The 26641-nt window shown below is 40.6% G+C and overlaps 1 protein-coding gene across 1 annotated transcript in view; it reads right to left on the reverse strand.

Moving 5' to 3' along the window:
* Positions 1-1664: 1664 nt before the first annotated feature.
* Positions 1665-26641, reverse strand: part of TMEM65 (transmembrane protein 65) — a 117337-nt gene continuing 92360 nt past the window's right edge. The window contains exons 5-7 of the mRNA XM_030218902.1: positions 26057-26099; positions 10406-10511; positions 1665-4353 (exon numbers count right to left, since the gene is read on the reverse strand). Coding sequence (XP_030074762.1) covers positions 4252-4353; positions 10406-10511; positions 26057-26099 — 251 coding nt within the window. The 3' untranslated portion in view covers positions 1665-4251. The remainder of the gene's footprint in view (positions 4354-10405; positions 10512-26056; positions 26100-26641) is intronic.

Consider the following 26641-nt stretch of genomic DNA (forward strand, 5'->3'; position numbering starts at 1 on the left):
TAATAGCAAGCTGAAAAGTATTTGACTATCCCAGTCTTGTTCAAAAATATGCAAAATCAATGTAACGGAGTCGTTTCAATGCTGGCACTGAGTGCTATTATGACACTGCTGCCATGCTTTGACTACTGAGGTCGTTTTTCTCCACTTTAAATAAGAAAAAAGTGAAACTTATTACATTGATTTTGCACATTTTTGAACAAGACTGGGATAGTCAAATACTTTTCAGCTTGCTATTAGTGCCCAATAAAGTGGTCAGAGTTGTACCTGCCACTCTGCAGATTATACCCCTCTGTGCCTTGTTTAAAGTGTGGTCATTTCAGTTTTGCTTGGATTCATTCCTCTTTCTATATAGGGACCGTGTACGTTTATCCACATTTCTGAATTGTACTGCTGTTTTTGACCTCACCTCCCTGACCAGGGCTGGTATACCACCTTACAACCTCAATTCATATCCTCTAGTTCTACTACTTCCCTGACCTTGAAAATAGCATATATTACTGCTGTTCAAGTATTTAAACATCTGTAAGCTATTGCCCCTGTCCTTCCTTTCCTCTAGTGTATACATATTCAGGTTTTCACATTTCTCATAAGTCTTTTGGCACAAACTTCATACTGTTTTTGCTGCCTAACTGAATCACTTCAGAATCTCTATGTCAGAAATTTTCAAACTTTTTAATCTCATGGTGCTAAAATTGTCAAGGCACACCTCCACACCCCCCTCCTCACCCACAGATGGTCCAGCATTTTACCTTCTCCCCTCCCCACGTTCTAATTTGATATTATGTTGATATTTTAGTTGACGTTTTTGCTATTAACATTTTATATATTATTCTATTATTGGTAATGTTGCTGGCCCTTTTTTGATCTATTTATATATTGTTAAAAATATGATTGAAAAATACAATGTTGTTAGTTATTTTTGCTTTTGAAGCAGCCATTTGGCAAAACACGGCCAAGTCAGGCTATGTTGAGAACCCTCCACTCTTATTGGATCATAAATGTGTTTTTATACTATTTTGGACTTCTGCAGTATTTTTCTGGTCTGCTCACCATTTCCTTCAGTCTAGATTTTGCAGACTGTCTGACGACTTGTTTTTTTTTGGGAGGACAACCAAAATGATGCGGAACCACTCTCACTTGAGAAAGACTAAAGAGGTTTGGGCTCTTCAGCTTGGAGAAGTTGGCTGGAAGGAGATATGATAGAAATCCACAAAATCTTGAGTGGAGTGGAACAGGTGAACACAAATTTATTTACTTTTTTCAAAAAGTACAAAGACTAGTGGACTGTCCATGAACAAAGAGCAGTCATAGTTTAAAAACAAACAAAAAAGGGCTCAGCAACAGTGGCGTTCCTAGGGCGGCTGACACCCGGGGCGGATCGCCGATGCATCCCCCCCCCCCCCCCGATGAAAACAACACCTCCTCCTGGTAAAACGACACCCCCCCGGGTGCATCTTTACGTGCTGGGGGGGGGTGCCGCGCGCCTGTCTGCTTCGCTCGTTCCATGCTCCCTCTGCCCCGGAACAGGAAGTAACCTGTTCCGGGGCAGAGGGAGCATGGAACGAGCAGCGCCGACAGGCACGTGGCACCCCCCCAGCGGCGTGCACCCGGGATGGACCGCACCCACTGCCCCCCCCCCCAGGAACACCACTGCTCAGCAAAAATAGGATGGGGTCATCACTTACGCCCATTATTTTTCTAAGGAAGTATTAAACTAGTATGCTATAGTAACTCATTTCAATTTAAATTATTTGATGTTTTTTAAAGACTACAGTGGCAGCATTACATATCATAGGCATGACATGAAATCTTAAATGACTGGCAATATTTCATATCACAAGCAGCATTAAAAATAACAGTTCAGTAAAATCAGAATTAAAAGGTATGATACATGGAATCAAGACAACTATAAAGTGCATCTAAAATGATGTAGTTGCAGAATTTCACAATGGAAATAATTAAAACTGGTATATGGAAAGAAAAGGTTTGCATCTGATGATATATTTAATAACACACTAAGGGGCTTTTTTTAACCAAAGATTAGTGCATGTCAGCCATAGCCGGGCCCATAAGAATAAAATGGGACCTGTAGCAGATAACACACGCTAACCTTTACAAAAAGGTCCCCCTTAGATATCTGTCTTAAGTCATGTCAAGGCAGGAATTCAACAGATACCAATAAAACTGAAATAAAAACACCTTGTTGCAGAACAAACAATTTAATGTTTAACAAGTCTACATTTCAGCCCATTTTTTAAATACAAAGTTCATAAGAAATAATTAGATACCATAAGAAAAGGCCCCTCAGTATATTTGTTTTTAAAGTATAATACTTCTCTCCAACTGCATACATTTAAAACAAAAGTCTGAATTTGAACTTTTAAAGCATATTAATTGGTTTTGATTTGTTAAAAACAGCTTTAAGTAAAATTGTTTAGCATATATCATCAAAATGCACTCAATTTACATGCAAAAGTCAGTGAATAGTAAAAGATACTATACAGGTTAGTCTATGCAATGAACTGCTAAAGCAGTTTATGTCTGGCTGCATTTGTGCACTCTTCGCTAAAACAAAGGAGCTTAGTATTACTCGAGTTCAGGTCTCTGGGGCTTTACATATAATCTAATGAATGCGGGGAAGACTTGGATTGTTTTGGGAAACACTGCCATGAAATTCACTAGTGCAAATAACACCAAGCTCTGAAGGAGTCAGAATTCTTCCTATGGAGAGGGCCACTGCTGATGAGGCAATGACCCTAAAGTCACTGTGCACGCTTAATGCATTATCTGCATGCTCAAGACAGACATACAGAAAATAAAAAAATATACATGTAAACACATTATAGTGTACCATAAGTTGTCACATTTAAAAAAATTACATTATCTTCAGTTCTTTAAACTTATTACAGAGGACAGAACACAACTTGAATGGATAAATAACTAAGCATTGCAGAAAAGTAGCTATTAACATCTGTTCTGAAAATTGGCTGGGGCGGATGACAATCACATCACAGGACAGATTCATTGTTAAAATGCCTGCAAAACATTTAATACAATTTCACCTAAATGTTTGCATGAGTGTCAAATTTGCTTCTACAATTTGTCAGTTTCCAGAAAAGCATCTTAGAGATGGTAACTGCTCAAAAGCTATTTTTAAACAAGATAAAAAGATTGCAGTTAAAATGGTTTCTCAAAATTAGACCTGTTGCAGAAGTGGGAAATATACAATTATAAAGACACGTAGCCATTTTATACATCTTATAAACTGACTGTGCATAGATTATGTCTTCCTTCTCCCCCCTTTTGGGATTCAGATACTATTTTGTTCTGATGAGAGACCCTAAGACTAATCAGAGGGATATCTTATTTGCAACTGAGATGAACAGAGCTGTCACATTAAGTAGAAACAATGAATGTGATGTATTTGTTATTTCAAATCAAAACTATTTTGAGAAGCCTAAAATATTATGATCTTGGAAAGGGTTCAAACCACAAAATTTAAAATTCTGGTAGCCAGCACCAGCCAAAATGGAATACTCTAGTTTTAAGCTAGTTTTAGATATCTATTTTAACATGGTCATCAAACACACGTCTTGCAGGGCCAAGAAATACTCTACCAATATTACATAATTATGGTACTTACATAAATTACATATGATGGAGGAAAAGTGCCAATAAAGTATTTAGCAGTCTTGAATATTCTTTATGCTATCCAAGCACTTGCTACTGACCATGTGCAAAAGTGACCCAGAATAATTTTACTATTTAATTAAAGTCTACTGGAACTTCATAGCAGAAAATACTACTATAGCTATCACAGAAAGGACAAGCACCAAATGGAGTGTCACTTGAGACCTGCACGGTTAAGTGAGACCAAAAAGAACATTTTCAAACTATACATTTGCAGACAGCTTTCTAAACAACAAAGATGCAAAACCCAAGACAATACAGTAATGCTGGCAGGCAGTTACCTTAGTAATCCTGTGATAACAGGACAAGGGGAAAGGGGAACAAATGTACACATCCATTGCCATTAGTAAAAAGCAGTTCCATACTTTATGTTAAATAAAATGTGAACTAATTTATAAAAGGTGTACTGAATAAAAACAGAGCAACAATAAATTAGTGTTTTCATAAAACTAAGCTTTTACTATGTGCTGTTTGTTCCCATGTTTACTACCTATGAATTCCTAAATAGTGTGACAGCATACTGAGTCATTGAGGTACATTAGTTTATACATCTGTGTTATATTAATTTGTCTTGTCCAGTTTTGCTTCTTCTTCATCTCCTGATAGGAACAGCAGAGGAAACATTCCTAAAAGGCAGCCAATAGTCACGCCTATAGCTTTGCCCTACGGGGAAAAAAGACCCACAAAGAAACTAAATGAAAATTCATTTAATTATATCATGCAGAAATACAAAAATTAAGCTTATATTTATCATTCCAATAGTCAAAATTATATATTTAGTTGGTTATGGAAGAAATGTTACAACCTACCATAGCTGGTGATATTCAGAACAAGCTCATACACAACATAAGAAATTCAGCTTTCTAATCTGCATTTTTCCAGGATGCTAGTTTATTCTTTTAAGTCTGCAAGCTTTGAAACACTCCCTACAGCCCAACCTGATGGTTCTTTCCTTTCAGGTGCAGCCTCTGCGCTTCCACCTTGCTCTGTAGGTCAAACCTTCCTTCTCCCTCCCAATCACTGTCCCCACTGTCCCTTCTCCCACTTAATATATTCAAGACTCTAAGGCAGTGGATTCTCAAACCTGTCCTGGGGGAGCCCCAGCCAGTCAGGTTTTCAAGACCTCCACAATAAATATTCATGAGATAGATCTGCATACCAAGGAGGAAATGTATGCCAATCTCATTTAGATTTATTGTGGATATCCTGAAAACCTGATTGGCTATTGTTCCCCCAGGACAGGTTTGGGAACTCCTTCTCTAAGGCCAAATTTTTCCTTCACTTTTCCTGCCTTTACTCGGTTATATATTCCAAAGTCAGTCATCTTCTTCCCTGAAACCAAAATTTTCCTCCCCCTTCTCATCCTGACCTCATCAGCTACCTGCACAATTTCATTTTCCATTCAATGCACACTGTTCCTACAGTTTCTTCCTATAAATCAAGGCCTCCGACTTTTTTTGTATCAAATCTTCAATTTACTGTTTTCAAGTTTACCTCATTTGTTGTATTTATGTTTATTCTTGGTCATTTTACTATTATGCTGTTAAAAAAATTGTAAGTTTTATGTTAAACTGTATCTGCTGTATACCGCCTTGGGTGAATCTCTTCATAAAGGCGGTTAATAAATCCCAATAAATAAATATGCAAGAGTTTGTGTATAATATACATTTTGCATCAGGAAGATTAACATGTCATTATGTCTTGATGAAACACTTTCTGTACAACGATATTAATTCAGGGCCCAATCCACAGTGGTACCCATTAAATACGTTACATTCCGATGCCAGGGGGGAAAATTACTGGGTCAGAAACAGCAACCAATGCACAAAGGGGATCGCATGCAAATGAGATGAACGGATCCCATTTTGAGCATTGGTCGCTGTTTGTGACCCGGAGCTGTTAAATGCAATTTCAAACAACATTATCAGGCTCTTGTGCTACATCGTCTGATGAGCGTTATGGATGACCAGACTGGCAAGGATAAACGTGCTGTTGAACTGGCTCGTAATCTATCACTGTTGGATTCCCTACATATGCAGAAAGAAGCCTGGAATCATGTTACATAGGCAACCATTGTGAACTGCTACAAGCGGGCAAGCTTTAAGGATATGGAGAGGGACAAAACAGATGCAGCTGTTGCAAACACATCAGATAAACAGGCTATTGACATCCCAGCCAGTGTTACTGAAGAGGAGTTTCATCACTACATAGCTGTTGATTACGACCTACAAACAGCGGATGACAGCACTGATGTCGAGATATGTGCCTACACGCAGGCAACGGCTGATGATGAAACAGATGATGAAATGAGCAGCGAGGCACATGCTGACAAAATTCAACAACCTCCTGTCACTTTTGCAAGAGCGCTGGAGAGTCAACACTGTGCGGGCCTATCTGGAGGCCACTGGATGTCAGTGCTATGACAGTTCTTACCGTCTGGTAGACGTAGTCTATGGAACTCACAGACACAATAGTCTGCAGAGGACTATCACTGATTACTTCAAGTAAGCCTAACGTCAGTTAACGGAGACTGTATACTGTACATATGTTTATCAGATGTCGAGCTTCTTTGGGTCACAACGGTTAAGTGCATGCTCTGGTTAACTGCATGTATTTCTTTGGTCCCAGACCCTTGCACTTAAGTGGATTGCACATACATATACATACATATACATACATATACATACACACATATATATATAGCTATATATACGTAAAGGCTCAAAGGAAAAAATGTTGATAAAATGAGGGAAAAATTAAAGTGGAACATGTCCAATAAGCTCAGTGGGTAAGAAAAAAAACAAGAAGAAATGGAACGGCTCCACAAAAAAATGACCTTTCAGATAGATGAGTTTTCACAACCTTTAAAGCTTTGGACTTACCAGTAAGTAGCTGGGTTGTGTAAACCACACAATGTTGGAGCTGTTCTAAAAACGTTTATTGGGGTAATTGTCGGATGAAAATATAGCAAAATGCATACTTACTATGGGTAACATCTATGGCAAAAATTTACAGTCACAAAGGGGAAATATACAACTGTTAAATCAGCAGCAGCAACAGGGGCTTCTTCATCTGATTTCTAAATGCCTCTTGGCATATTCTTCTTCAGGAAGCCAAACTGTGGGACTTCCTCTCTAGGTACCTGAATGCTAATTACTTAGCACTCCTCTCCTCTTCTAAATGCAGAAAAGTTTCTCTGAACAGGAAATGAAATTCTTAATTCTTGTGCAATTCACAGAGTATGTCCCTTGAAAATCAACAATGAATAAGATCCAGTAGCTGCCACTGGACTGAACAACATTTGTAGCTATGGACCATCTTCCCCAGACCTTACCCAACTTCTGAATATAGATCCACTCTGCTTAGACAAACTGGTGAAAATCTCCACAAGACCAAAAGGGTATAGAAACTCTGGGTCAATTTTCAGTCAGCAAGGTCACTACCATAAGCTGAACACTAGTGCCAGCAATTGACTTCATATACTCAGCACCAGTACCTGCATAGGCAGTGGTGCTGAATATACCAGGTGATGACCATGTAGATATGATTTAGCAAGCCTAAAATATAAAAACGAATAAGTTATCTGCATATCTTATTCAGATGTATTTATAATTGCCTTCAATTTAACCACCTATTTATCCCAATGCCTCTGTCCTACCCATTTTATTTGCCTATATATGTCAATTTCATTTTCCCTTTGGCTGCTTATAAAGGTGTTTCATTTGTATTATGCTGACATAATTGCCTTACTGGGTCAGATGATGGTTAATCTAGCCCACTATCCTGTCCAGGTCACAAATATCTGGCAGAATCTCAAAGAGTAGCAAAATTACATGCTATCAATGCCTGGTGTATTTAGTGGCTTTCCCCATGTCTATCTTAATAGCAGATTATGAATGCTTGAATTTTTCCAACCCATTTTTAAAATGCTAACTACTGTTACTAAATCCTCCAGTAATGAGTTCCAGAGCTTGACTATTGGTTCAGTAAGAAAATATTTTCTCCTCTTTGTTTTAAAAGTATTACCATATAACTTCGTGGAGAGTCCCCTAGTCTGTACTTTTTGAAAGAGTAAACAAATTGATTCACATTTACCCATTCTACTCCACTCAGGATTTTGTAGACCTCTATCATATCACCCCTCAACCTTCTCTTTTCCAAGATGAAGAGCCCTAACCTCATAAGCCTTTCCTCATATGAGAGGAGCTCCACCCTCTTAAACATTTTGGTTGCCCTTCTTTGAACCTTTTCTAATTCTGTCACATCTTTTTTTTTTTTTTTTTAAATTATTTATTTATTCATTTTACAAAATATATCAAGATATATAACCTTGAGCAGGAAAGTAAATATTTCAGGATGCCTGTACATACAACAACTTAGAAGAAGAAAAATAAAACATGAAATATATTACTCAAGTCCACCATGGAGTGAGTCCAAGATACAATATATGGAGGTTAACTAGAAGAAAATTGTTAATTCTGTCACATCTTTGATATATGGCGACTAGAACTGCACACAATATTCAAGGTGAGGTCACACCATGAAGTGATACAGAGGCATTATCATGTTCTTAGACTTCTTTTCTCTCTTTTTCCTAATAATTCCTAGCATGGTTTGCTTTTTTTGACTGCCTCCACACACTGGACAGAAGATTTCAACATATCGTCCATGATGACACCTAGATCTTTTTCTTGATTGGTGACTCCTAAAGTGCAACCTAGCATCAAGTTACTATGATTTGGATTATTCTTTCCAATGTGCATCACTTTGCATTTGTCCACATTAAATTTTGTCTGCCATTTGGATGCACGGTCTTCCAAGTTCCACATGTGATTTAAGAACTTTGAAATTTTGTGTCATCTGTAAATGTAATCACCTCACTCAACGTTCATTCCCAGATCAGTTATAAATGTTATATAATATCAGTCCCAGTACAGATCCCTTTGGCACTCACCTATTCACCTTCCGTCACTGAAATAAATGGTCATTTAACCCTACCCTCTCTTTTCTATCTTTTAACCGGTACCCAATCCACAACGGAACATTGCTTCCTATCCCATACTTTTTCATTTTCTCAGGAATCTCTCACGAGGGACTCTGTCAAACGCTTTCTGAAAATCTAGATACGGCTCATCTTTATTGGCATGTTTATTCGCACCTTCTAATAAATGAACTGCTGAGGCAAGATTTCCCTTGGCTGAATCCATGTTGACATTGTCCCATTAAACCAAGTAATTTTATTCTTTATAATAGTTTCTATCATTTTGTCTGGCACCGACATAAGGTTTACTAGTTTTTAATTTCCTCATTCACCATAGAACCTTTTTTTAAAAATTAGTGCTACATTGACCACCTTCCAAACCTTCAGATACTATGGACGATTTTAATGACAGGTTACAGATCATTAATAGCAGGTCAGTAATTTCACGTTTGAGTTTTTTCAGTACCCTGAGGTATATAGCATTCATTCCTGGTGATTTACTAACTTGTTGATTTGGTTCAGTACATCTTCCAGGTTTACTCAGATTTGTTTCAGTTCTTCCATATCATCAAAGAATTCAGTCTATCTGCTATGGCCTTGTCCTCCATGGATACCTTTTTTACTCCTGGATAATCTAGTAGCCTGTAAGAGATATCAGCAGGACAGCTTCTGATATACCACCCCCCCCCCCCTCCAAAAAAAAAAAAAAATTACTATGAGTTTTTGCCTGTACTTCTTATATTCTCCTTTAGCTTTTATCAATGCTCTGTATCTAACTTCCCAATGTTTATGCTGCATCCTGTTTTCTTCATTTGGATCCTTTTTCCATTTGTTGAAAGATGTTGCTTTAGTTGTAATAGCCTCTTTTGCTTCACCTTTTAAATATGCTTGCTGTCATTTGCTCTTCCACCTTTATTAAAACATGGAATACATCTAGTAGCTCTATATAAGTAATAGTGTAGTAGAGTTCTATATATAAGCAATAGTAACTATTAGGGCTACCCTCACCCTGTCCTCAATTATTCAGGTAGTACAGCAATTTCACCACCCCAATACCATCTGTATAACTTTTCAAAATCTACAAATAAATCATTTATGCCTTTACTAGTGGCTGGCAAGAGCATAACTGGCTCTGAATATCAGCCCATCCTATTCTTTTAGAATCTCTACCAGATTTCCAACCTGAAAATCTTCAAAGAGGCCATGAGATCCTCTCTTCTATACAGTTCTAGACATTCCTATCCCAAGGCTTATATTGCAACCATGGAGGAGTAGCCTAGTGGTTAGTACAGTGGACTTTGATCCTGGGGAACTGGGTTTGATTCCTACTGCAGCTCCTTGTGACCTTGGGCAAGTCACTTAACCCTCCATTGCCCCAGATACCAAAACTTAGACTGTAAGCCCTCTAGGGACAGAGAAAGTACTTGCATATAATGTGTACAGCGCTGCATATGTCTAGTAGTGCTATAGAAATGATTAGTAGTAGTAGTATAGGAAAGTTCACAAATTCATCAGATTTATTCCCTCAAAAATTCTACACACTTTCCAAAAAATTGTATGGCTGCTCCGATATCAAAGCTATGTACTGGCTGGGAGAAATGCATCACGAATGAGACACAGGGACTTAATATGCCCTTAAATGGCATCCAAAGCTCTTTTACATAACCCGCCTTTCCTTAAACATTAAATTCAACTATTCAATACTGTCAAGTTTTAAAAATAAAAAGCACTCACCAGATGTGCACTAAGACGAGTTTGCCACATATCTGCTTGCTTGGGTGTCAAATCAGGAATTGACAGGCCTAATCTTGAACATAATGCTTCAACATAGCCTGCAAGACTGAAAAAAAATTGTTACGTTCATTTCAGAACTGTTTTAAAACTAGTTTCAAACAAAAATGATAAAACCAATTAACAGTAAAAATGTTTTTGAAAGAACTTTGTCTGTTCCACGGATTTACTGGACTATGAACCACCTTTTTGTGTCTCAGGATGATTTGATGGTATAAGAAATGTTTGAAATAAGAAAAATAAAAGCCATGCCAAGACACAGCAGGGTCCATCAAGCTCAGCTTCCTGTCTCTGACAGCAACCAGTCTGAGTCACAGGCACCCAGCAGATCCCAAAAAGAAGAAGATCTATTTTGCATAGCTCATTTCCAGAGATGAGCAATGGCTCTCCAATGTCTACTTGGCTAATAATTTCTTTATAGACTTTTCCTCCAGTAATTTGGCCAAATCTGTCCTGAATCCCCCCACTATGTTAGCTACCATGATCATGTCCCCTGGCAAAAAATTCCAGTTTTATAATTATTTGAAAATTTTACCCTGCACTATCTACAAACCTAGGTAGTACACAAAGAAAGATACATTAAAATATAAAATACATATAAAGTCAAATACAGAGGGGAAAAAACCCCCAAAACCACTTTCTATTATTTCTTTTCAATCAGCTGGCCACTAGTTTCATAGAGTGTCTTGTTTTTGTGTTTCAAAGGTTAACAACTGCTCCCTGTTAATCGATCCACCACATTAATGATTTTATAACTTATCCCCTTCTCAATCATCTTTTTTCCAAGTTGAAAAGCCCTGGTTAGCTTTATTTCATAAGAGATACTCTATCTCCTTTATCACTTTTGTTTCCCCAGTTACCCTATAACCTCATTACTCAAGGTGCCCTTTTACAGTAATTGTTCTCATTCCTCTTTGAATTCTCTCTAATATTTTAATTGCATTTATAGTAGCTATGACATGACAAGACTGTTTTTTGTTTTGTTTTGTTTTTTTTGGGGGGGGGGGTTGAGTAATGATTTAACTTAGAACTTTTTTTTCCTAAATCTGCAGTTGATTTCGAATTATTTTTCCTACGTGCATGTTAGGTTAAATGGGTTTTATAGTCTGCCAAATCCCTTAAAAAGGCCTAAAGCAGATTACAGTAAACAGCAGCAGAGCAGCTATAAATAATGACAATTAGTTTATGAAAAATAAAAAAAACTCCTGCAACACAGCAACAAACACTATAGATATGGTGGGAGGTGGGGCTGGTGGTTCGGAGGCAGGGATAGTGCTGGGCAGACTTGCACGTTCTGTGCCCTGAAAAGGATAGGTACAAATCAAGGTAAGGTATACACAAAAAGTAGCACATATGAGTTTTATCTTGTTGGGCAGACTGGATGGACCCTGCAGGTCTTTTTCTGCCGTCATCTACTATGTTACACTGTAGATATTTTCTAAATAGATAAGTTTTTAGTTTGTGCCAGAAAAGGGACTGTACACAAATCCATCTTAAATCCATAGGAAGAGCAGACCAAAACTGTACCACCTGATAAACTGAACTATTTAATTCTGTTATACCAGACACCTCTAGGAGAAGAAAATTATTCGTGATTCTATAGCCTGAGTAGAACATAATCTATTTGGAATAGTAAATAGGTTTGTCAGATACTCTGGGCTTGTTCCTTCAAAATTTTTAAAAATTATACAAGCTAGTTTAAAAGCAATCCTAGCCTTGACAGGCGACCAGTGTAGCCTTGTGAAGGAAGGGGCACGCCTCATCAAATTCTGACAAGCAAAACATCATTTTTGCAGCCATATTCTAGAGAAGCTGCAACTTAGAATGAAGTTTCATTTTGAAATGCCTGAGTATAGACTATTACAATAGTCCAGATGTGACAAAAGGAGAAATTAGGCCTTACCTGATAATTTTCTTTCCATTAGTCCTTCCCAATATTCCAGAACCTATGTTTTTTTAATTTTTTTATATGTTTTCTTTTTTATGTTTTGTGTGTGCATATTGTACCTCACCTTGGATAGGGTGGGTTATAAATTAAAAAAAATCTAGATCTATGGTATAGTTCTATCCATCAACCAGCAGGTGGAGATAAAGAACTGAAAACTGAGCTAAGACATCTCTCTTGGCATCCAGTCCAGCTCCTCCATATTTACATAGACAAGCAGTAAAGATAAACTCAGAATAAACACAACAACCTTCAACAACTCGCTAACCTAACACTAACCAGATGAGCAAATGTGTGCACCTCTCTCAGTTCTGAACAACGTGTACAGAACAAAAGATATGCAAGAAGCACCACGCAAGATGACAGTCATTATTCGACCCATTACTTCGTACTGAATAAACATCTCAGAAACCTCGGTGGACCTCTGGAATAGTGGTAAGGACTAAATACACCACATCAGTCATCTCCTCAATCTAGTTCTTTTTGTCATCCAGTCAAAAAAAAAAATTTATTTTGTTTGGTATAACCTACCTTTGGTAAAATCATATTGCCTCAAATTTTGCAATCTATTGGATTATAGAAAGTTTATTATCCTTTCCTTCAGCAACATTTCCATTACCTCTTCCACCATTTGGATGAGGTTTACCATTCTATATTTTTCCACCTCTTCTGTGTTTCTAATTTTGTGAAGAATCATCATCAGCCTTTTTCCAGTACTGCAGAACTTCCCCCATCTCTTAGGATCTATTAAGCACATCCTTTAGAGTAGTGGTTTTCAACCCAGTCCTCAGTTACCACATGGCCAGTCGTGTTTTCAGGATATCCACCAATGAATATGCATGCAACAGATTTGCATAAAAAGTAGTGCATGCAAATTTCTCTCATGCATATTCGCTGTGGGTATCCTGAAAACCCAACTGGCCAGGTGGTCCCCGAGGACTGGGTTGAAAAGCACTGCTCTAATACCTCTCCGAGCTCCCTTAGTATCCTGAGCCTCATTAGGTGCCATTGCTTTGTCCACTTTCAACACTTTCTTCTGTTAATTCTGTGATATCTATGCCATCCCCATATTTGAACCCCCCTCCCCCCTCCCCCCCCCCCCCCCCCCCCCAACGCAAAGGTGCAATTGAATTAGATCCTAGAAGGAACAAACATTTCTCAAGCAAAAAAAAAAATTATTTAAAAAAAAAAAAAAAAAACAAGTCCCTATCTTGCATTACAAAATAAGAAGCAAGACTGTTTAGCATACTGGATGACTAGTACTTCTGGTGTTTGATAATTTTAATTTGGCATGCCATAGAGCCTTACAAACGCACTGAGCTATAGTGTATCGTGACCTACCCACAGCTACTGATACTTGTAGAAACAGCTATGTTCAAAGGTTTTGGCAGGGACACCAGAGGGGATGGAACTTCATATACTGCCTTTCTGTGGCTATAATCAAAGCAGTTTACACATTATATACATGTACTTGCTTTGTACCTGGAGCAATGGAGATTTAAGTGACTTGCCTCCAGAGTCACAAGGAGCTGCAATGGGAATTGAACCCAGTTCCCCAGGATCAAAGTCCACTGCACTAACCAATAAGCTACTCCTCCCCTGCAAAGTGTTGGAAGAGAGGAGAGAAACAGAGAAAGTAGGGAGCTGAGAAAGTTGAGTGTGAAGGAGTAGGGGAAAGAGGAGACAGAGGACTGCACCAGAGTACAGTGGGAGAGAGGGAAAACTGGTGGAGGGGATGCACTCACTAGAGAAGAAATTAAGTTGCTTATTTGCAGAAGCTTTTCTCTGGACAGCGGGAACCAAGTCCTCACAGAGAAGTAACTTTATCTGACAGCCCACTCAGAGAAGACTCTTTAGCTTAGAATAGTTTCTAAAAACTTTTAAGAGTACTAGTATGCATGTTGCTGTAATTTAAGACCATCAGTCTTTAACAAAATCTTACATGGTTGAAAACTCCTAGGGAAGGTGGGTGGGTACGTGAGACTTGTATCCTGTCAATGGAAAACATCCGCTACAGGAAAATAAGTTTCCTCCGAGGACAAGCAGGATAGCAAGTCCTCACATATGGGACTTCCTAATTACAGGCTGCCTTCAACAAAGAAGAGGAATCTAATATGAAAGGCACTGAAATGGGCAGATATGAAGAACTATTTTTGGTAACACTGAACTAGAGAGCTGCATGGGAACGGGGTTTGTGGGAATCCAGTGGAACCCGCGGGATTCCCGCAGGGACGGAAGCAGTTCTGTGGAGTTCCTGCGGCGACGGAAGCAGTTCCTGTGGAGCTCCCGCGGGGACGGAAGTAGTTCTGTGTGGTTCCCGTGGAAGTGTAAGCTACACCTGCACCAGCCTCTCATCTACCGAGTACCAAGTTCTTTGAGTGCTGTCTCCTCCTCCTCCTCCTTGCTTTAACAGCACAAATGTGGAAAATTTTCCATTAAGGAGGTGGTAGAGACACAAGTGATGATGGAATTCAAAAAGGCGTGGGATGAACACAGAGGATCTCTAATTAGAAAATGGAAGTTATAAAAAAACCTAACCTTAAATGGCTGCGTGCGTGTGGATGTGTGAAGTAATGCTTAGATGGTGACTCTAGCTGTGATTAACTAGGGCCAATACCGGGCAGACTTGTATCTTCTGTGTCTAATATATGGAAGTCTGGTTTAGGATGGGATGGAAAGGGCTTAGACAGCAACTTCAGTGGCTGGAACATAAGGACAGTTCTAGACAGATTTTTACGATCTGTGTCCCACAAATGAGAAGACGCATAGACTGGAGTGGGCTTCAATGACTCCAGCAGTTGGAACATAAGGATATGGCCAGATAGACTTCTATGGTCTATGTTCCAGAAACACAAAAGAAAGACCATAATCAAGTATATATCACACTCATTGATTTAATCATGAATTTATAATGAGTGTGACTATTGGGCAGGCTGGATGGACCATTCAGGTCTTTATTTGCTGTCACTTACTATGTTACAATTAATCCTCTTTGCTCCTGGGCTGATGAGCAGACCTCAACTCTGACACAGGCATGAGCATTGGATGTCACCTGACCTACTCACGCTTGCATCAGGTGACCTCTCAGCACACAGTGCCAGTAAATCAGAGACAAATCTTACATGTGCACACCAGAGTGTTCCAAGTTTCAGCTTCCATTCCTTCCTTGCCTACAGTGCTGTGGCTCAAATCCAGAGAGAGACTGAGGGAGCTAACTGGAATTTTCTTTTATGTACCATTAAATTCTTACAGTGATGGGTGGGTATGGGTTAAATTCTTGCGGGGACGGGTGGGGATGGGTTAATTCTTGCGGGGACAGGTGGGGACGGGTAAGATTCCAGTGGGGACGGGTAAGATTCCAGCAGGGACGGGCGGGGATGGGTAAGATTTCTGTCCCCGTGCAGCTCTCTACACTGAACCCACCATTGCCCCAGGTAACCACAGAAAAATGGTATATCTAGTCCCATCCCATTTCCCTTACATCAGGAATCCCTTGCCAAACAATGAAATATGAATCTATGGACTTGAAGTTCATGTTGTAGCCCTTCACAGGCAGACTATGAATACAAGTCTCACATTCCTACCCACCTTCCCTAGGAGCTTTTATCCATTCAAGCTTTTGTTAAAGACTGCTACCATAAATAAGACCTTTCAGGTCATGTATTTCAGATCAGAAGAGTTCAGTAGCTCGAAAGGAACTCTTGTCAACTGAGTAACAACACAGAGGTCCCAAGACAAAGGAGGTGGCTTGATGGAAGACCCTCCCCTTCTTTTCTATCAATATTGTAGTTCTACCTTTCTTTCCCTTCTTTTCTATCAATATTGTAGTTCTACCTTTCTTTCCCTAACTGTGGTCCTATATTGAACACATTTGGACTTTTCCCCTTTTTTAGTCTGTAAACCACCTAGCTGGCACAACCGTAGAGCAGGGCAGAAAGTGTGAAATAAACTTGAAACTTCATAGAAACAATCCCTGCATAAAATAACTAAAGGCTGAAGAAAGAATGTACCTGCTACGTGGTAATGGGTGCAAATCTGATTCAAAAATGTTAAAGGTACGCTAGCAGTTTTTATGTGTGTGTGTGGGGGGGGGGGGGGGGGGGGGATAGGCAGAAAAAATGGAGTGGAGGAATAGCTTAGTGGTTAGTGCAGTGGACTTTGACCCTGGGGAACTGGGTTCAATTCCCACTGCAGCTGCTTGTGACTCTGGGTAAGTCACTTAACCCTCAATTGCCACAGGTACAAAATAAGTACTTGTATATAGTATGTAAACCTCTTTGATTGTAGCCCCATTCCCTTTCCCTTTGTCCAACCTATGGCCCGTGGGCCAGAAACCAGTGCACCAACTGCTTTTTTTCTGGCTCTTGGAAGCTTGGCAATTCTTGTGGTGCTTACAGCAGAATTCCTGCTTCCTCACCATCTAAGAAATAAGATGGGAGAGTTGGAATATATTGCACTAAATGAAATATTGGATATAATAGGCATTACTGAGACCTGGTGGAAGGAGGATAACCAGTGGGACACTGTCATACCGGGGTACAAAGTATATCGTAATGATAGGGTAGACCGGACTGGTGGAGGGGTAGCATTGTATATTAAAGAGAGCCTTGACTCAGATAGATTACAAATTCAGCAGGACACAAATCACACCTTTGAATCACTGTGGGTTGAAATTCCATGTATAAAAGGGGAAAAAATGGTGATAGGAGTGTACTACCGTCCGCCTCGCCAGGATGAGCAGGTAGACACAGAAATGATAAAAGAAATCAGAGACGTGAACAAAATGGGCAATGTGATAATAATGGGTGACTTCAATTATCCAAATATAGACTGGGTAAATGTAACATCGGGACACGCTACAGAGATACAATTCCTTGATGAAATCAAGGACAGCTTTATGGAGCAACTGGTGCAGGAGCCGACGAGAGAAGGAAAAATTCTAGACTTGGTCCTTAGTGGAGCGCATGATCTGGTGAGGGACGTTATGGTACTGGGGCCGCTTGATAACAGTGACCATAATATGATCAGTTTTGACATCAACCTTGAAGTAACTGTACACAGAAAGTCAAATACGTTAGCATTTAACTTTAAAAAAGGAGACTATGATAAAATGAGGAGAACGGTAAAAAAAAAAAAAAAAAACTTAGGGGGGCAACTGAGAGAGTAAAAACTGTACAACAGGCATGGACGCTGTTCAAAAATACCATCCTGGAGGCCCAGGCCATACATATTCCGCGAATTAGAAAAGAAAGACGGAAGTCCAAAAGACACCCGGCCTGGTTGAAAAGTGAGGTTAAGGAAGCTATTAGGGCTAAAAGAAACGCCTTCAGAAAATGGAAGAAGGAACCGTCTGAAAATAACAAGAAACAGCATAAGGAGTGTCAAAGCAAATGCAAGGCGCAGATTACGAAGGCCAAGAGGGAGTATGAAAAAAAGATAGCATTAGAGGCAAAAAAACATAGTAAAAATTTTTTTCGGTATATTAAAAGCAGGAAGCCGGCAAAAGAATCGGTTGGGCCGCTGGATGACCGAGAGGTAAAAGGGCGATCAAGGAAGACAAAGACGTAGCGGAGAGACTGAATGAATTCTTTGCTTCGGTCTTCACCGAGGAAGATTTGGGTGGGATACCGGTGTCGTAAATGGTATTTCAAGCGGACGAATCGGAGAAACTTACTGACTTCACGGTAAACCTGGAGGACGTAATGGGGCAGTTCGGCAAACTGAAGAGTAGCAAATCTCCTGGACCGGATGGTATTCATCCTAGAGTACTGATAGAACTGAAAAACGAGCTTGCGGAGCTACTGCTAGCGATATGCAACTTATCCTTAAAATCGAGCGTGGTACCGGAAGATTGGAGGGTGGCCAATGTAATGCCCATTTTTAAAAAAGGCTCCAGGGGAGATCCGGGAAATTATAGACCGGTGAGTCTGACGTCGGTGCCGGGGAAAATGGTAGAGGCTATTATCAAAAACAAAATTACAGAGCACATCCGAGGACATGGATTACTGAGACCAAGTCAGCATGGCTTTTGTGTGGGGAAATCTTGCCTGACCAATTTACTTCAATTCTTTGAAGGAGTGAACAAACATGTGGACAAAGGGGAGTCGGTTGATATTGTGTATCTGGATTTTCAAAAGGCGTTTGACAAGGTACCTCATGAAAGGCTACAGAGGAAATTGGAGGGTCATGGGATAGGAGGAAATGTCCTATTGTGGATTAAAAACTGGTTGAAGGATAGGAAACAGAGAGTGAGGTTAAATGGGCAGTATTCACAATGGAGAAGGGTAGTTAGTGGGGTTCCTCAGGGGTCCGTGCTAGGACCGCTGCTTTTTAATATATTTATAAATGATTTAGAGATGGGAGTAACTAGCGAGGTAATTAAATTTGCTGATGACACAAAGTTATTCAAAGTCGTTAAATCGCGACAGGATTGTGAAAAATTACAAGAGGACCTTACGAGACTGGGAGACTGGGCGGCTAAATGGCAGATAATGTTTAATGTGAGCAAGTGCAAGGTGATGCATGTGGGAAAAAAGAACCCGAATTATAGCTACGTCATGCAAGGTTCCACGTTAGGAGTTACGGACCAAGAAAGGGATCTGGGTGTCGTCGTCGATAACACACTGAAACCTTCTGCTCAGTGTGCTGCTGCGGCTAAGAAAGTGAATAGAATGTTGGGTATTATCAGGAAAGGTATGGAAAACAGGTGTGAGGATGTTATAATGCCGTTGTATCGCTCCATGGTGCGACCGCACCTTGAGTATTGTGTTCAATTCTGGTCGCCGCATCTCAAGAAAGATATAGTAGAATTGGAAAAGGTGCAGCGAAGGGAGACTAAAATGATAGCGGGGATGGGACGACTTCCCTATGAAGAAAGACTAAGGAGGCTAGGGCTATACAGCTTGGAGAAGAGACAGCTGAGGGGAGACATGATAGAGGTATATAAAATAATGAGTGGAGTGGAACAGGTGGATGTGAAGCGTCTGTTCACGCTTTCCAAAAATACTAGGACTAGGGGGCATGCGATGAAACTACAGTGTAGTAAATTTAAAACAAATCGGAGAAAATTTTTCTTCACCCAACGTTTAATTAAACTCTGGAATTCGTTGCCAGAGAAAGTGGTGAAGGCGGTTAGCTTAGCAGAGTTTTAAAAGGGGTTGGACGGTTTCCTAAAGGACAAGTCCATAAACCGCTACTAAACGGACTTGGAAAACTCCAAAATTCCAGAAATAACATGTATAGAATGTTTGTACGTTTGGGAAGCTTGCCAGGTGCCCTTGGCCTGGATTGGCCGCTGTCGTGGACAGGATGCTGGGCTCGATGGACCCTTGGTCTTTTCCCAATATGGCATTACTTATGTACTTATGTACCACAACTCAGCTCTCTGTGAGCTTGAGCCACACCATGCCAGATGTTTAGATTGATAATACAGTTTCAAGTCTTGGGATTAAATAGGAAATACCACTGCCTTATCTTTTTCTGTATTTTTTTAAATTATTTTTTAAATGTATTACTCTGCTTATTTAGCAAAGAGGGTGTAGAGCAGTGGATCTCAAACCTGTCCTGGGGGACCATCAGTCAGTCAAGTTTTCAGGATATCCCTAGTGAATATGTAAGATAGAGATTTGCATATAATGGAGGTTAACAGGCATGCAAATCTCTCATGTATATTCCTGCTTCCCCACCACAACTCAGCTCTCTGTAAGCTTGAGCCATGCCATGCCGGATGTTTAGATTCATAATACAGTTTCAAGTCTTGGGAGACTTGAAACTGCAAAACCAACCTGAACTTCTGGCACCATGCAGCTCAAGCTTGCAGAAAGCCGTATCATGGTGCGGAAGCAGGAGTCTCACTGTTTCTTCTGCAGCTGACGGCAGGTGAGAGGAAAGACTGGGTAAAGATTTGGGGGGGGGGGGGGGGGGAAGACACATGAGAGAGAATGAAAGATACTGGGTGAAGACTAAAGGGGTACATGAGAAAGAGAAAGACTGGTTGAAGGCTGGAGAGGGGACAATGAACAGTCGTATTTTGCTACTGTTTGACAACATATGGCAAAATATGATGGTGCAAAATATAAAATGTGGCCCCTGGTAGAAAAAGGCTGGAGAAGCTTGGTCTAAGGTCTTTCCATCACACCAGACAGCACACCTCTTCCACTTGAAATTGTAAGACCTTCTAGTGGACTCTATTCTAGAAGCCAAGAGAATGTCCAAAATGCTATCAGGCAGATTCAGAGCAGCTAAGATCATCCTTTCAGGATTGAGGCTGTGAGGGAGAAGGACCTGATGCTGGGAAGTAACCGCTTGCCCTGTGCCCTCATGATGAGTGTTGGAATATCTGATGTATGGGACTTCTTACTGAGGGTTCCAGAATAGGAGGGAACCAAGCTCCAATTGGACAATAGGGGGCTATGAAAATCATGGTTCCCTGATCCTGCCATAGCTTCAGGACAGCCTTCACTATGAGCACAATTGGAGGATATACATACAGAAGACTTCTTCTCTCTGACTGTACACACTGAAGGGCAGTAGAGCATGAAATTAACAGAAAAAAATTTTTAAATGCTAAACTATACAGTAAGGCTCCTTTCTATAAACCCACGCTAGAGGCTGCCGCACAGCAATGCCGACATTGCTCATTCGTGAATGGGCCATGTCAGCATTACCGCACAGGCAGCCACTAGCGCATCTTTGTAAAAGGGGGCCTAAAACAGCTTTTAAATGAAATAGTCTTTTAAATGCTAAACTATTCTCTAAACCACTGATTCTCAAAGCTGGACTGGGGAACCCCAGTCAGTCAGGTTTTTCAGGATAACCCTAATATACATCTACACCCACCGAGTATTCTTATTTCAGTCTAGTTATAAAATATCTAAACCATTTTACCAAGTAACAACTAAAATATTTAATTACAAGTTAACCTTTATTAAATATCCATATAAAATATAGACCTAAGCTATTTAGCTCTTCTGTTTAATATTATACAAATAATTCATTCATGGCAGAGCCGGTGGTGGTGGTTGGGAGGCGGGGATAGTGCTGGGCAGACTTATACGGTCTGTGCCAGAGCCGGTGGTGGGAGGCGGGGCTGGTGGTTGGGAGGCGGAGATAGTGCTGGCCAGACTTATACAGTCTGTGCCCTGAAGAGGACAGGTACAAATAAAAAGTAGCACATATGAATTTATCTTGTTGGGCAGACTGGATGAACCGTGGTCTTTTTCTGCTGTCATCTACTATGTTACTATACCACTCATACTCATAACCTCTCATACTACATACATCAGTTCAACAATACACTTAATTATATCAAATTAATATTCCTTCTGTAGCTCGAGTAGTCATTTTTTTCACAACTCTATAAACTTCAAAGGAAATTAATAAATGTCCTGGAAAATTTAATTCAAGTTGTACCACTGAGACAGGTCTATATTTTATATGGATATGTAATGAATATACATGAGATTCGCATGCCTGTTACCTCCATTATATGCAAACCTCTATCATACATATTCACTAGGGACATCCTGAAAACTTGACTGGCTGATGGTCCCCCAGGACAGGTTTGAGATCCACTGCTTTACACCCTCTTTGCTAAATAAGCAAGAGTAATAAGTTAAAAATAAAATTTTGTAAATTAAAAGACTCTGGAATTTCCTATTTAACCCCAAGTCTACATACCATTTCTCAGCAGATAAACTACTTAAGGTCTTCACCTCAACAGGTCCTTTCTCATCTCCACTTCAGGACTGAAGATATTCACTACCAGCTATAATCCAGACGGCAGCGCTGAATATCAAATTTAAATGCCATAGCCAGCAATAAAAACTCACCGACCACAATGGTTTACATATTGATTAATTTTACTTCAGGAATGTGAAGACGAAACTGAGGCTGTCTATACAACCCTGAGAAATTGAAGACTGGCGAGGTCCCACATGACAGGCTGGAAGCTGCGCACATGTATGCTTGTGCCTCTTATAATAATTTCTCGAAGCTTTTAAGTGGAACTGACTTCTCCACACTGCTTCCATCTGTGAGGACTTTCACTCACTATTTACTATGTCCCTTGTCCCTTCCTTCCTCCAGGGGAAATAAAAACTGGTTGATGTGGGAGCTGGGGTGATAAATTACATGATGAATAAGTCCTGAAAATGTTTCAGTCGTGTTGTATGGGGTCAGAGGTTAAGTAGCCAATCATTGGTCATTCTGATGCCTAAGAATTAGGCCTGGATGCTCAATTTAAATACATTTTCATCAATCCTAGGATGGTATGATTTAGCCAATTTTATTTGTCTGCAGTATATATATAAGATTGCTACAAATCAGAATGTTGATCAGATTGTCTCCTTGTCCACAAAAGACCAGAATCAATCGATTTAATTAACAGGAGAGAGAGACGCTGCATGTTTCGGGTTTATTAAAATTTGATATACTGCCCTTGAGTTAAAACTTTCAGAGCTGTTTACATTTTAAAACTAATAAAGTTTTAAGAAAGGGGGGGCACACCATTCAATACAGAACAGTTTAAGATAAGGAAAAGCTAAAATACTATTCTTTCTGGGTATAGAAACAGTGGCACATTTTATCTGGGCTTTGGAAGCTGAACCCCTTCATTGAAAGTTTTTAAAAGTAGGGTTATTACAAGTTTATTAAATTCTTCATGTATGCAGGGGGATGAGCTAAATGTCCTCAAAGTTCCATCCATCCCTATATTTTTCAAAGATTATATATATCTAAGGCCTCTCATTTAAACCATAACTGGTTATTATTTCGTATAAAAAAAACTAATCTGCTTTATTAGAAAAGTAAATATTAAAAGATTTTTAGACATTGACGATGTGTATAGTGCTATTGGATGTCCTTAGTGTTGTACAGCAGTGGTAAGTATTCTGTACAATATGCCCCTTCTCTAAAAAGGGCTTACAATCTAAGTGGGTACCTGAGGCAATAGTACATAAAGCCACTTGAAAAAAAAAATCATAAAGAGTATCAATGGCAGAAAAAGGATTGAAACCGTAGCTTCCCCTGGTTCTAGCCTCCAGGCTGCTTTCTGTCCCATTAATGGTTAATATTCAAAGTGATTTAAGTGACCACCTGTGCGGGGCTATCCGCTGATACTCGGCATCACTTAGTTAGTACCGCTGAATATCACCACTGACTGCTAAACTCAAAGCCACCTAATTTGTGGGCAGTCCAGGGGAGAAGTTGGCAGCACTTATGCCAGTGGTTCCCAAACCTGGCCCTGGAGGCACCTCAGCTAGTTTCACGTTTTCAAGATCTCCACAATGAATATTCATAAGAGAGATTTGCATGCACTATTTCCACTGCATGCAAATCTCTCATGCATATTCATTGTAGCTAAACTTGACTGGCTGGGGTGCCTCCAGGACCAGGTTTGGGAACCACTGACTTATTTATGCATTTTAAGTGCAAACAGTCAGCATTTAACCGCCTATGTTTAGTGGCCAAATTGGACCACATAAGTCAGTGCTATTTTTATGTGGTGTTGCTTAGGTGGTTCAGTGCCAAATATCTCGCTTATCCGCATAAGAGCCAGCCACATAAACCCAGATATTCAATGCAAATGCCCACACATGGCCTGGCACCAAATACCTGGGAATAACACCAGTAGCAGTTAAACGCTCAACACCAATGGTTGAATATCTACCCCTTAAATAGCAGCTAAAATATGAACATCTACTAAATGCCATGGCAAGACGAGAATGAATCCCACTCAACTGGGCTGAAAGACAACCTAAATACTGTTTGTAAAATTTAAAAAATTAAGGCTTGATATACCAAGCTTCCAAGCTTTCCCCCCCCCCCCCCCCCCCCCAAGACAGAATGCAAAAAAAAACTTAAGGCTACCTTATAAAAATGGTACCTGCTCTGAAGTTTATTACATGTTAAACACTATTGAGTCAATTTCCAAAAGGACTTAAAAATACATTTACTAGCAGATAGTAAATGTGTATCAGTTCTTAGATGGATAGTGGCAAGCTGAAAATCCACTTAACTGCTCCACCACTATCTATACAGTGGAGGGGTGGAGTTAGAGTGACAACCTAAAATTATCCATTTAGCAGCAATATTTAGCCTAAACTAAATGGACAGTGGTGGCTACAGTCAGAGGTGAATAATGTATATTCAGTGCCATAGACTATACATACAACAGTGCTGAATATACTTATTGAAACGTCATAGTTGGTTTTAAAATAAATACACTGGTGTTACTGGCCCTTATAATTTATTGTATAAAATGTGAGCAGTAGCATGTTGATCTCAACAAGCTATGAAGTCACATCATCACAAGGACTTTGTACCATTCATATGCATTTTTTTTCAAACTTTATTAATTTTAAACAATACAATCAAACATATAAATTGCAAATGACTGTACTCACCCGCAAATGCGCAGTAGAGACTTCCCTCTCTGTCCCGCATCAACACGTGATGACGGGGCGGGACAGAGAGGGAAACTGCGCGAAGGGGAGGGAGGGAACCATCGAGGTCGCTACCGCTCCCCCACCCCCACCCCGAGGTCGCCGCTACCGCTCCCCCCCCACCCGGCCCGGGCCCTCTCTTCACTATTGAACTTATAGCGCCGAAAACGCAACAGGCAGATCAGCTGAGCTCCCGTCGGCCTTCCTTCCCTGCCTGTGTCCCGCCCTCGCCGACGATACGTCACACGAGGGCGGGACACAGGCAGAGAAGGAAGGCCGACGGGAGCTCAGCTGATCTGCCTGCTGCGGTTTCAGCGCTGTAAGTTCAGTGGTGAACAGAGGGCCCGGCCCGGTTGGAGGGGTGGCAGCGGCGACTCCGGGGAGGGGGGGGGACACCGGTAGCGGTGACCTTGGGGGGAGGGAGGGAGGGGAGTGCAAGAGAAATGCTGGACATAGGAGGTATCAGAAGGAGGGGGGCCTTGGAGCTGGGAGGGGGAGGGACAGAGGGCCCTTGGAGCTGGCAAGGAAGGAGGGAGGATGCTGGACATGGGAGGTCAGAAGGAGGGGGGCCTTGGAGCTCGGAGGGACGGAGGAGGGCCCTTGGAGCTGGGAGGGAATGGGGCCTTGGAACTGGGAGGGAGGGCAGGGGGCCTTGGAGCTGGCAGGGAAGGAGGGAGGGCAGAGGGCCTTGCAGCAGCGAGGTGGGGGGGAGGGGGCCTTGGAAAACCCCCATACCAATACTCGCCCATTTTAACGGGCTTAATGACTAGTATTTGTAGAAACATACATCTGCATATATTATTGAAATAAGAAAAAAATAAATAAAATAAAATAACTAAATGAGACAGTGGGTTGGTAAAAATAAAGTAGAACAGCATATACAAACATTCTATTAGGAAGTTAATTCCCTTTTACAGGATTACATAGCCATCTAGCAGTGACCATGCTTTATTAAAGGACGAGACATGACCAAACCTTATGGCAGCTATTTCCTCATATGCATTTTTAATTAACTATAAAGCAGATTTTTAAGTTTTCAGGTATTTAATTCTGAATTATTTCCATCATTTAAGTTAAAATGCAAAAAAAACTGTCCAAAATAAGTTTGTTTGAAATGATAGGATTCATGCAAATAGTTTACAACTACAATAGAAATGACATTGCTAAAAGCTATGAACTATTTAAAAAAATTACCTTAAAACTTACCCTAATCCAGCTAAGTCTGACACAAGGTTTCCCAAAGCAGCAGCTGAAATGTTAAAGAAACAGGTTTTCAATGGCATATTCCAATTAAAATATTTGCAGTAGCGTAGCAAGGGCGGATGCCACCCGGGGCGGTTCGCCGTTGCGCACCCTCCCCCACCCCCCCCACCCCGGGTGCAGTGGTGTCATCTCCCCTGGGTGCAGCACGACACTCCACCCTCCCACCCCTGGAGTGCATTCTTACCTCTTGGGAGGTGGGAGCAGCCGTGTGGCTGTCGGTTCCGCTGGTTCCCTGCTCCCTCTGCCCCAGAACAGGAAGTAACCTGTTCCGGGGCAGAGGGAGCAGGGAACCAGCGAAGCCGACACCTCCCCCCCAGCGGCGTGCACCCGGGGCGGACTGCCCCCACCGCCCCGCCCTTGCTACGCCACTGGATTTTTGTCATTTTTTTTGTTGTCAAAACACCAAAAGGTCAATCCAGAGTACAGGGACTGATGTATTGGAAAATACTTAATTCCAGTAGCCCCTTTAGCATTTCCCAGAAGATAAATCCTCTCTAAACATGCAATACACCTCAGGCCCTGAAGATT

Source organism: Microcaecilia unicolor, chromosome 1 (assembly GCF_901765095.1).
Source record: "Microcaecilia unicolor chromosome 1, aMicUni1.1, whole genome shotgun sequence".
NCBI classification, from domain to species: Eukaryota; Metazoa; Chordata; class Amphibia; order Gymnophiona; family Siphonopidae; genus Microcaecilia; species Microcaecilia unicolor.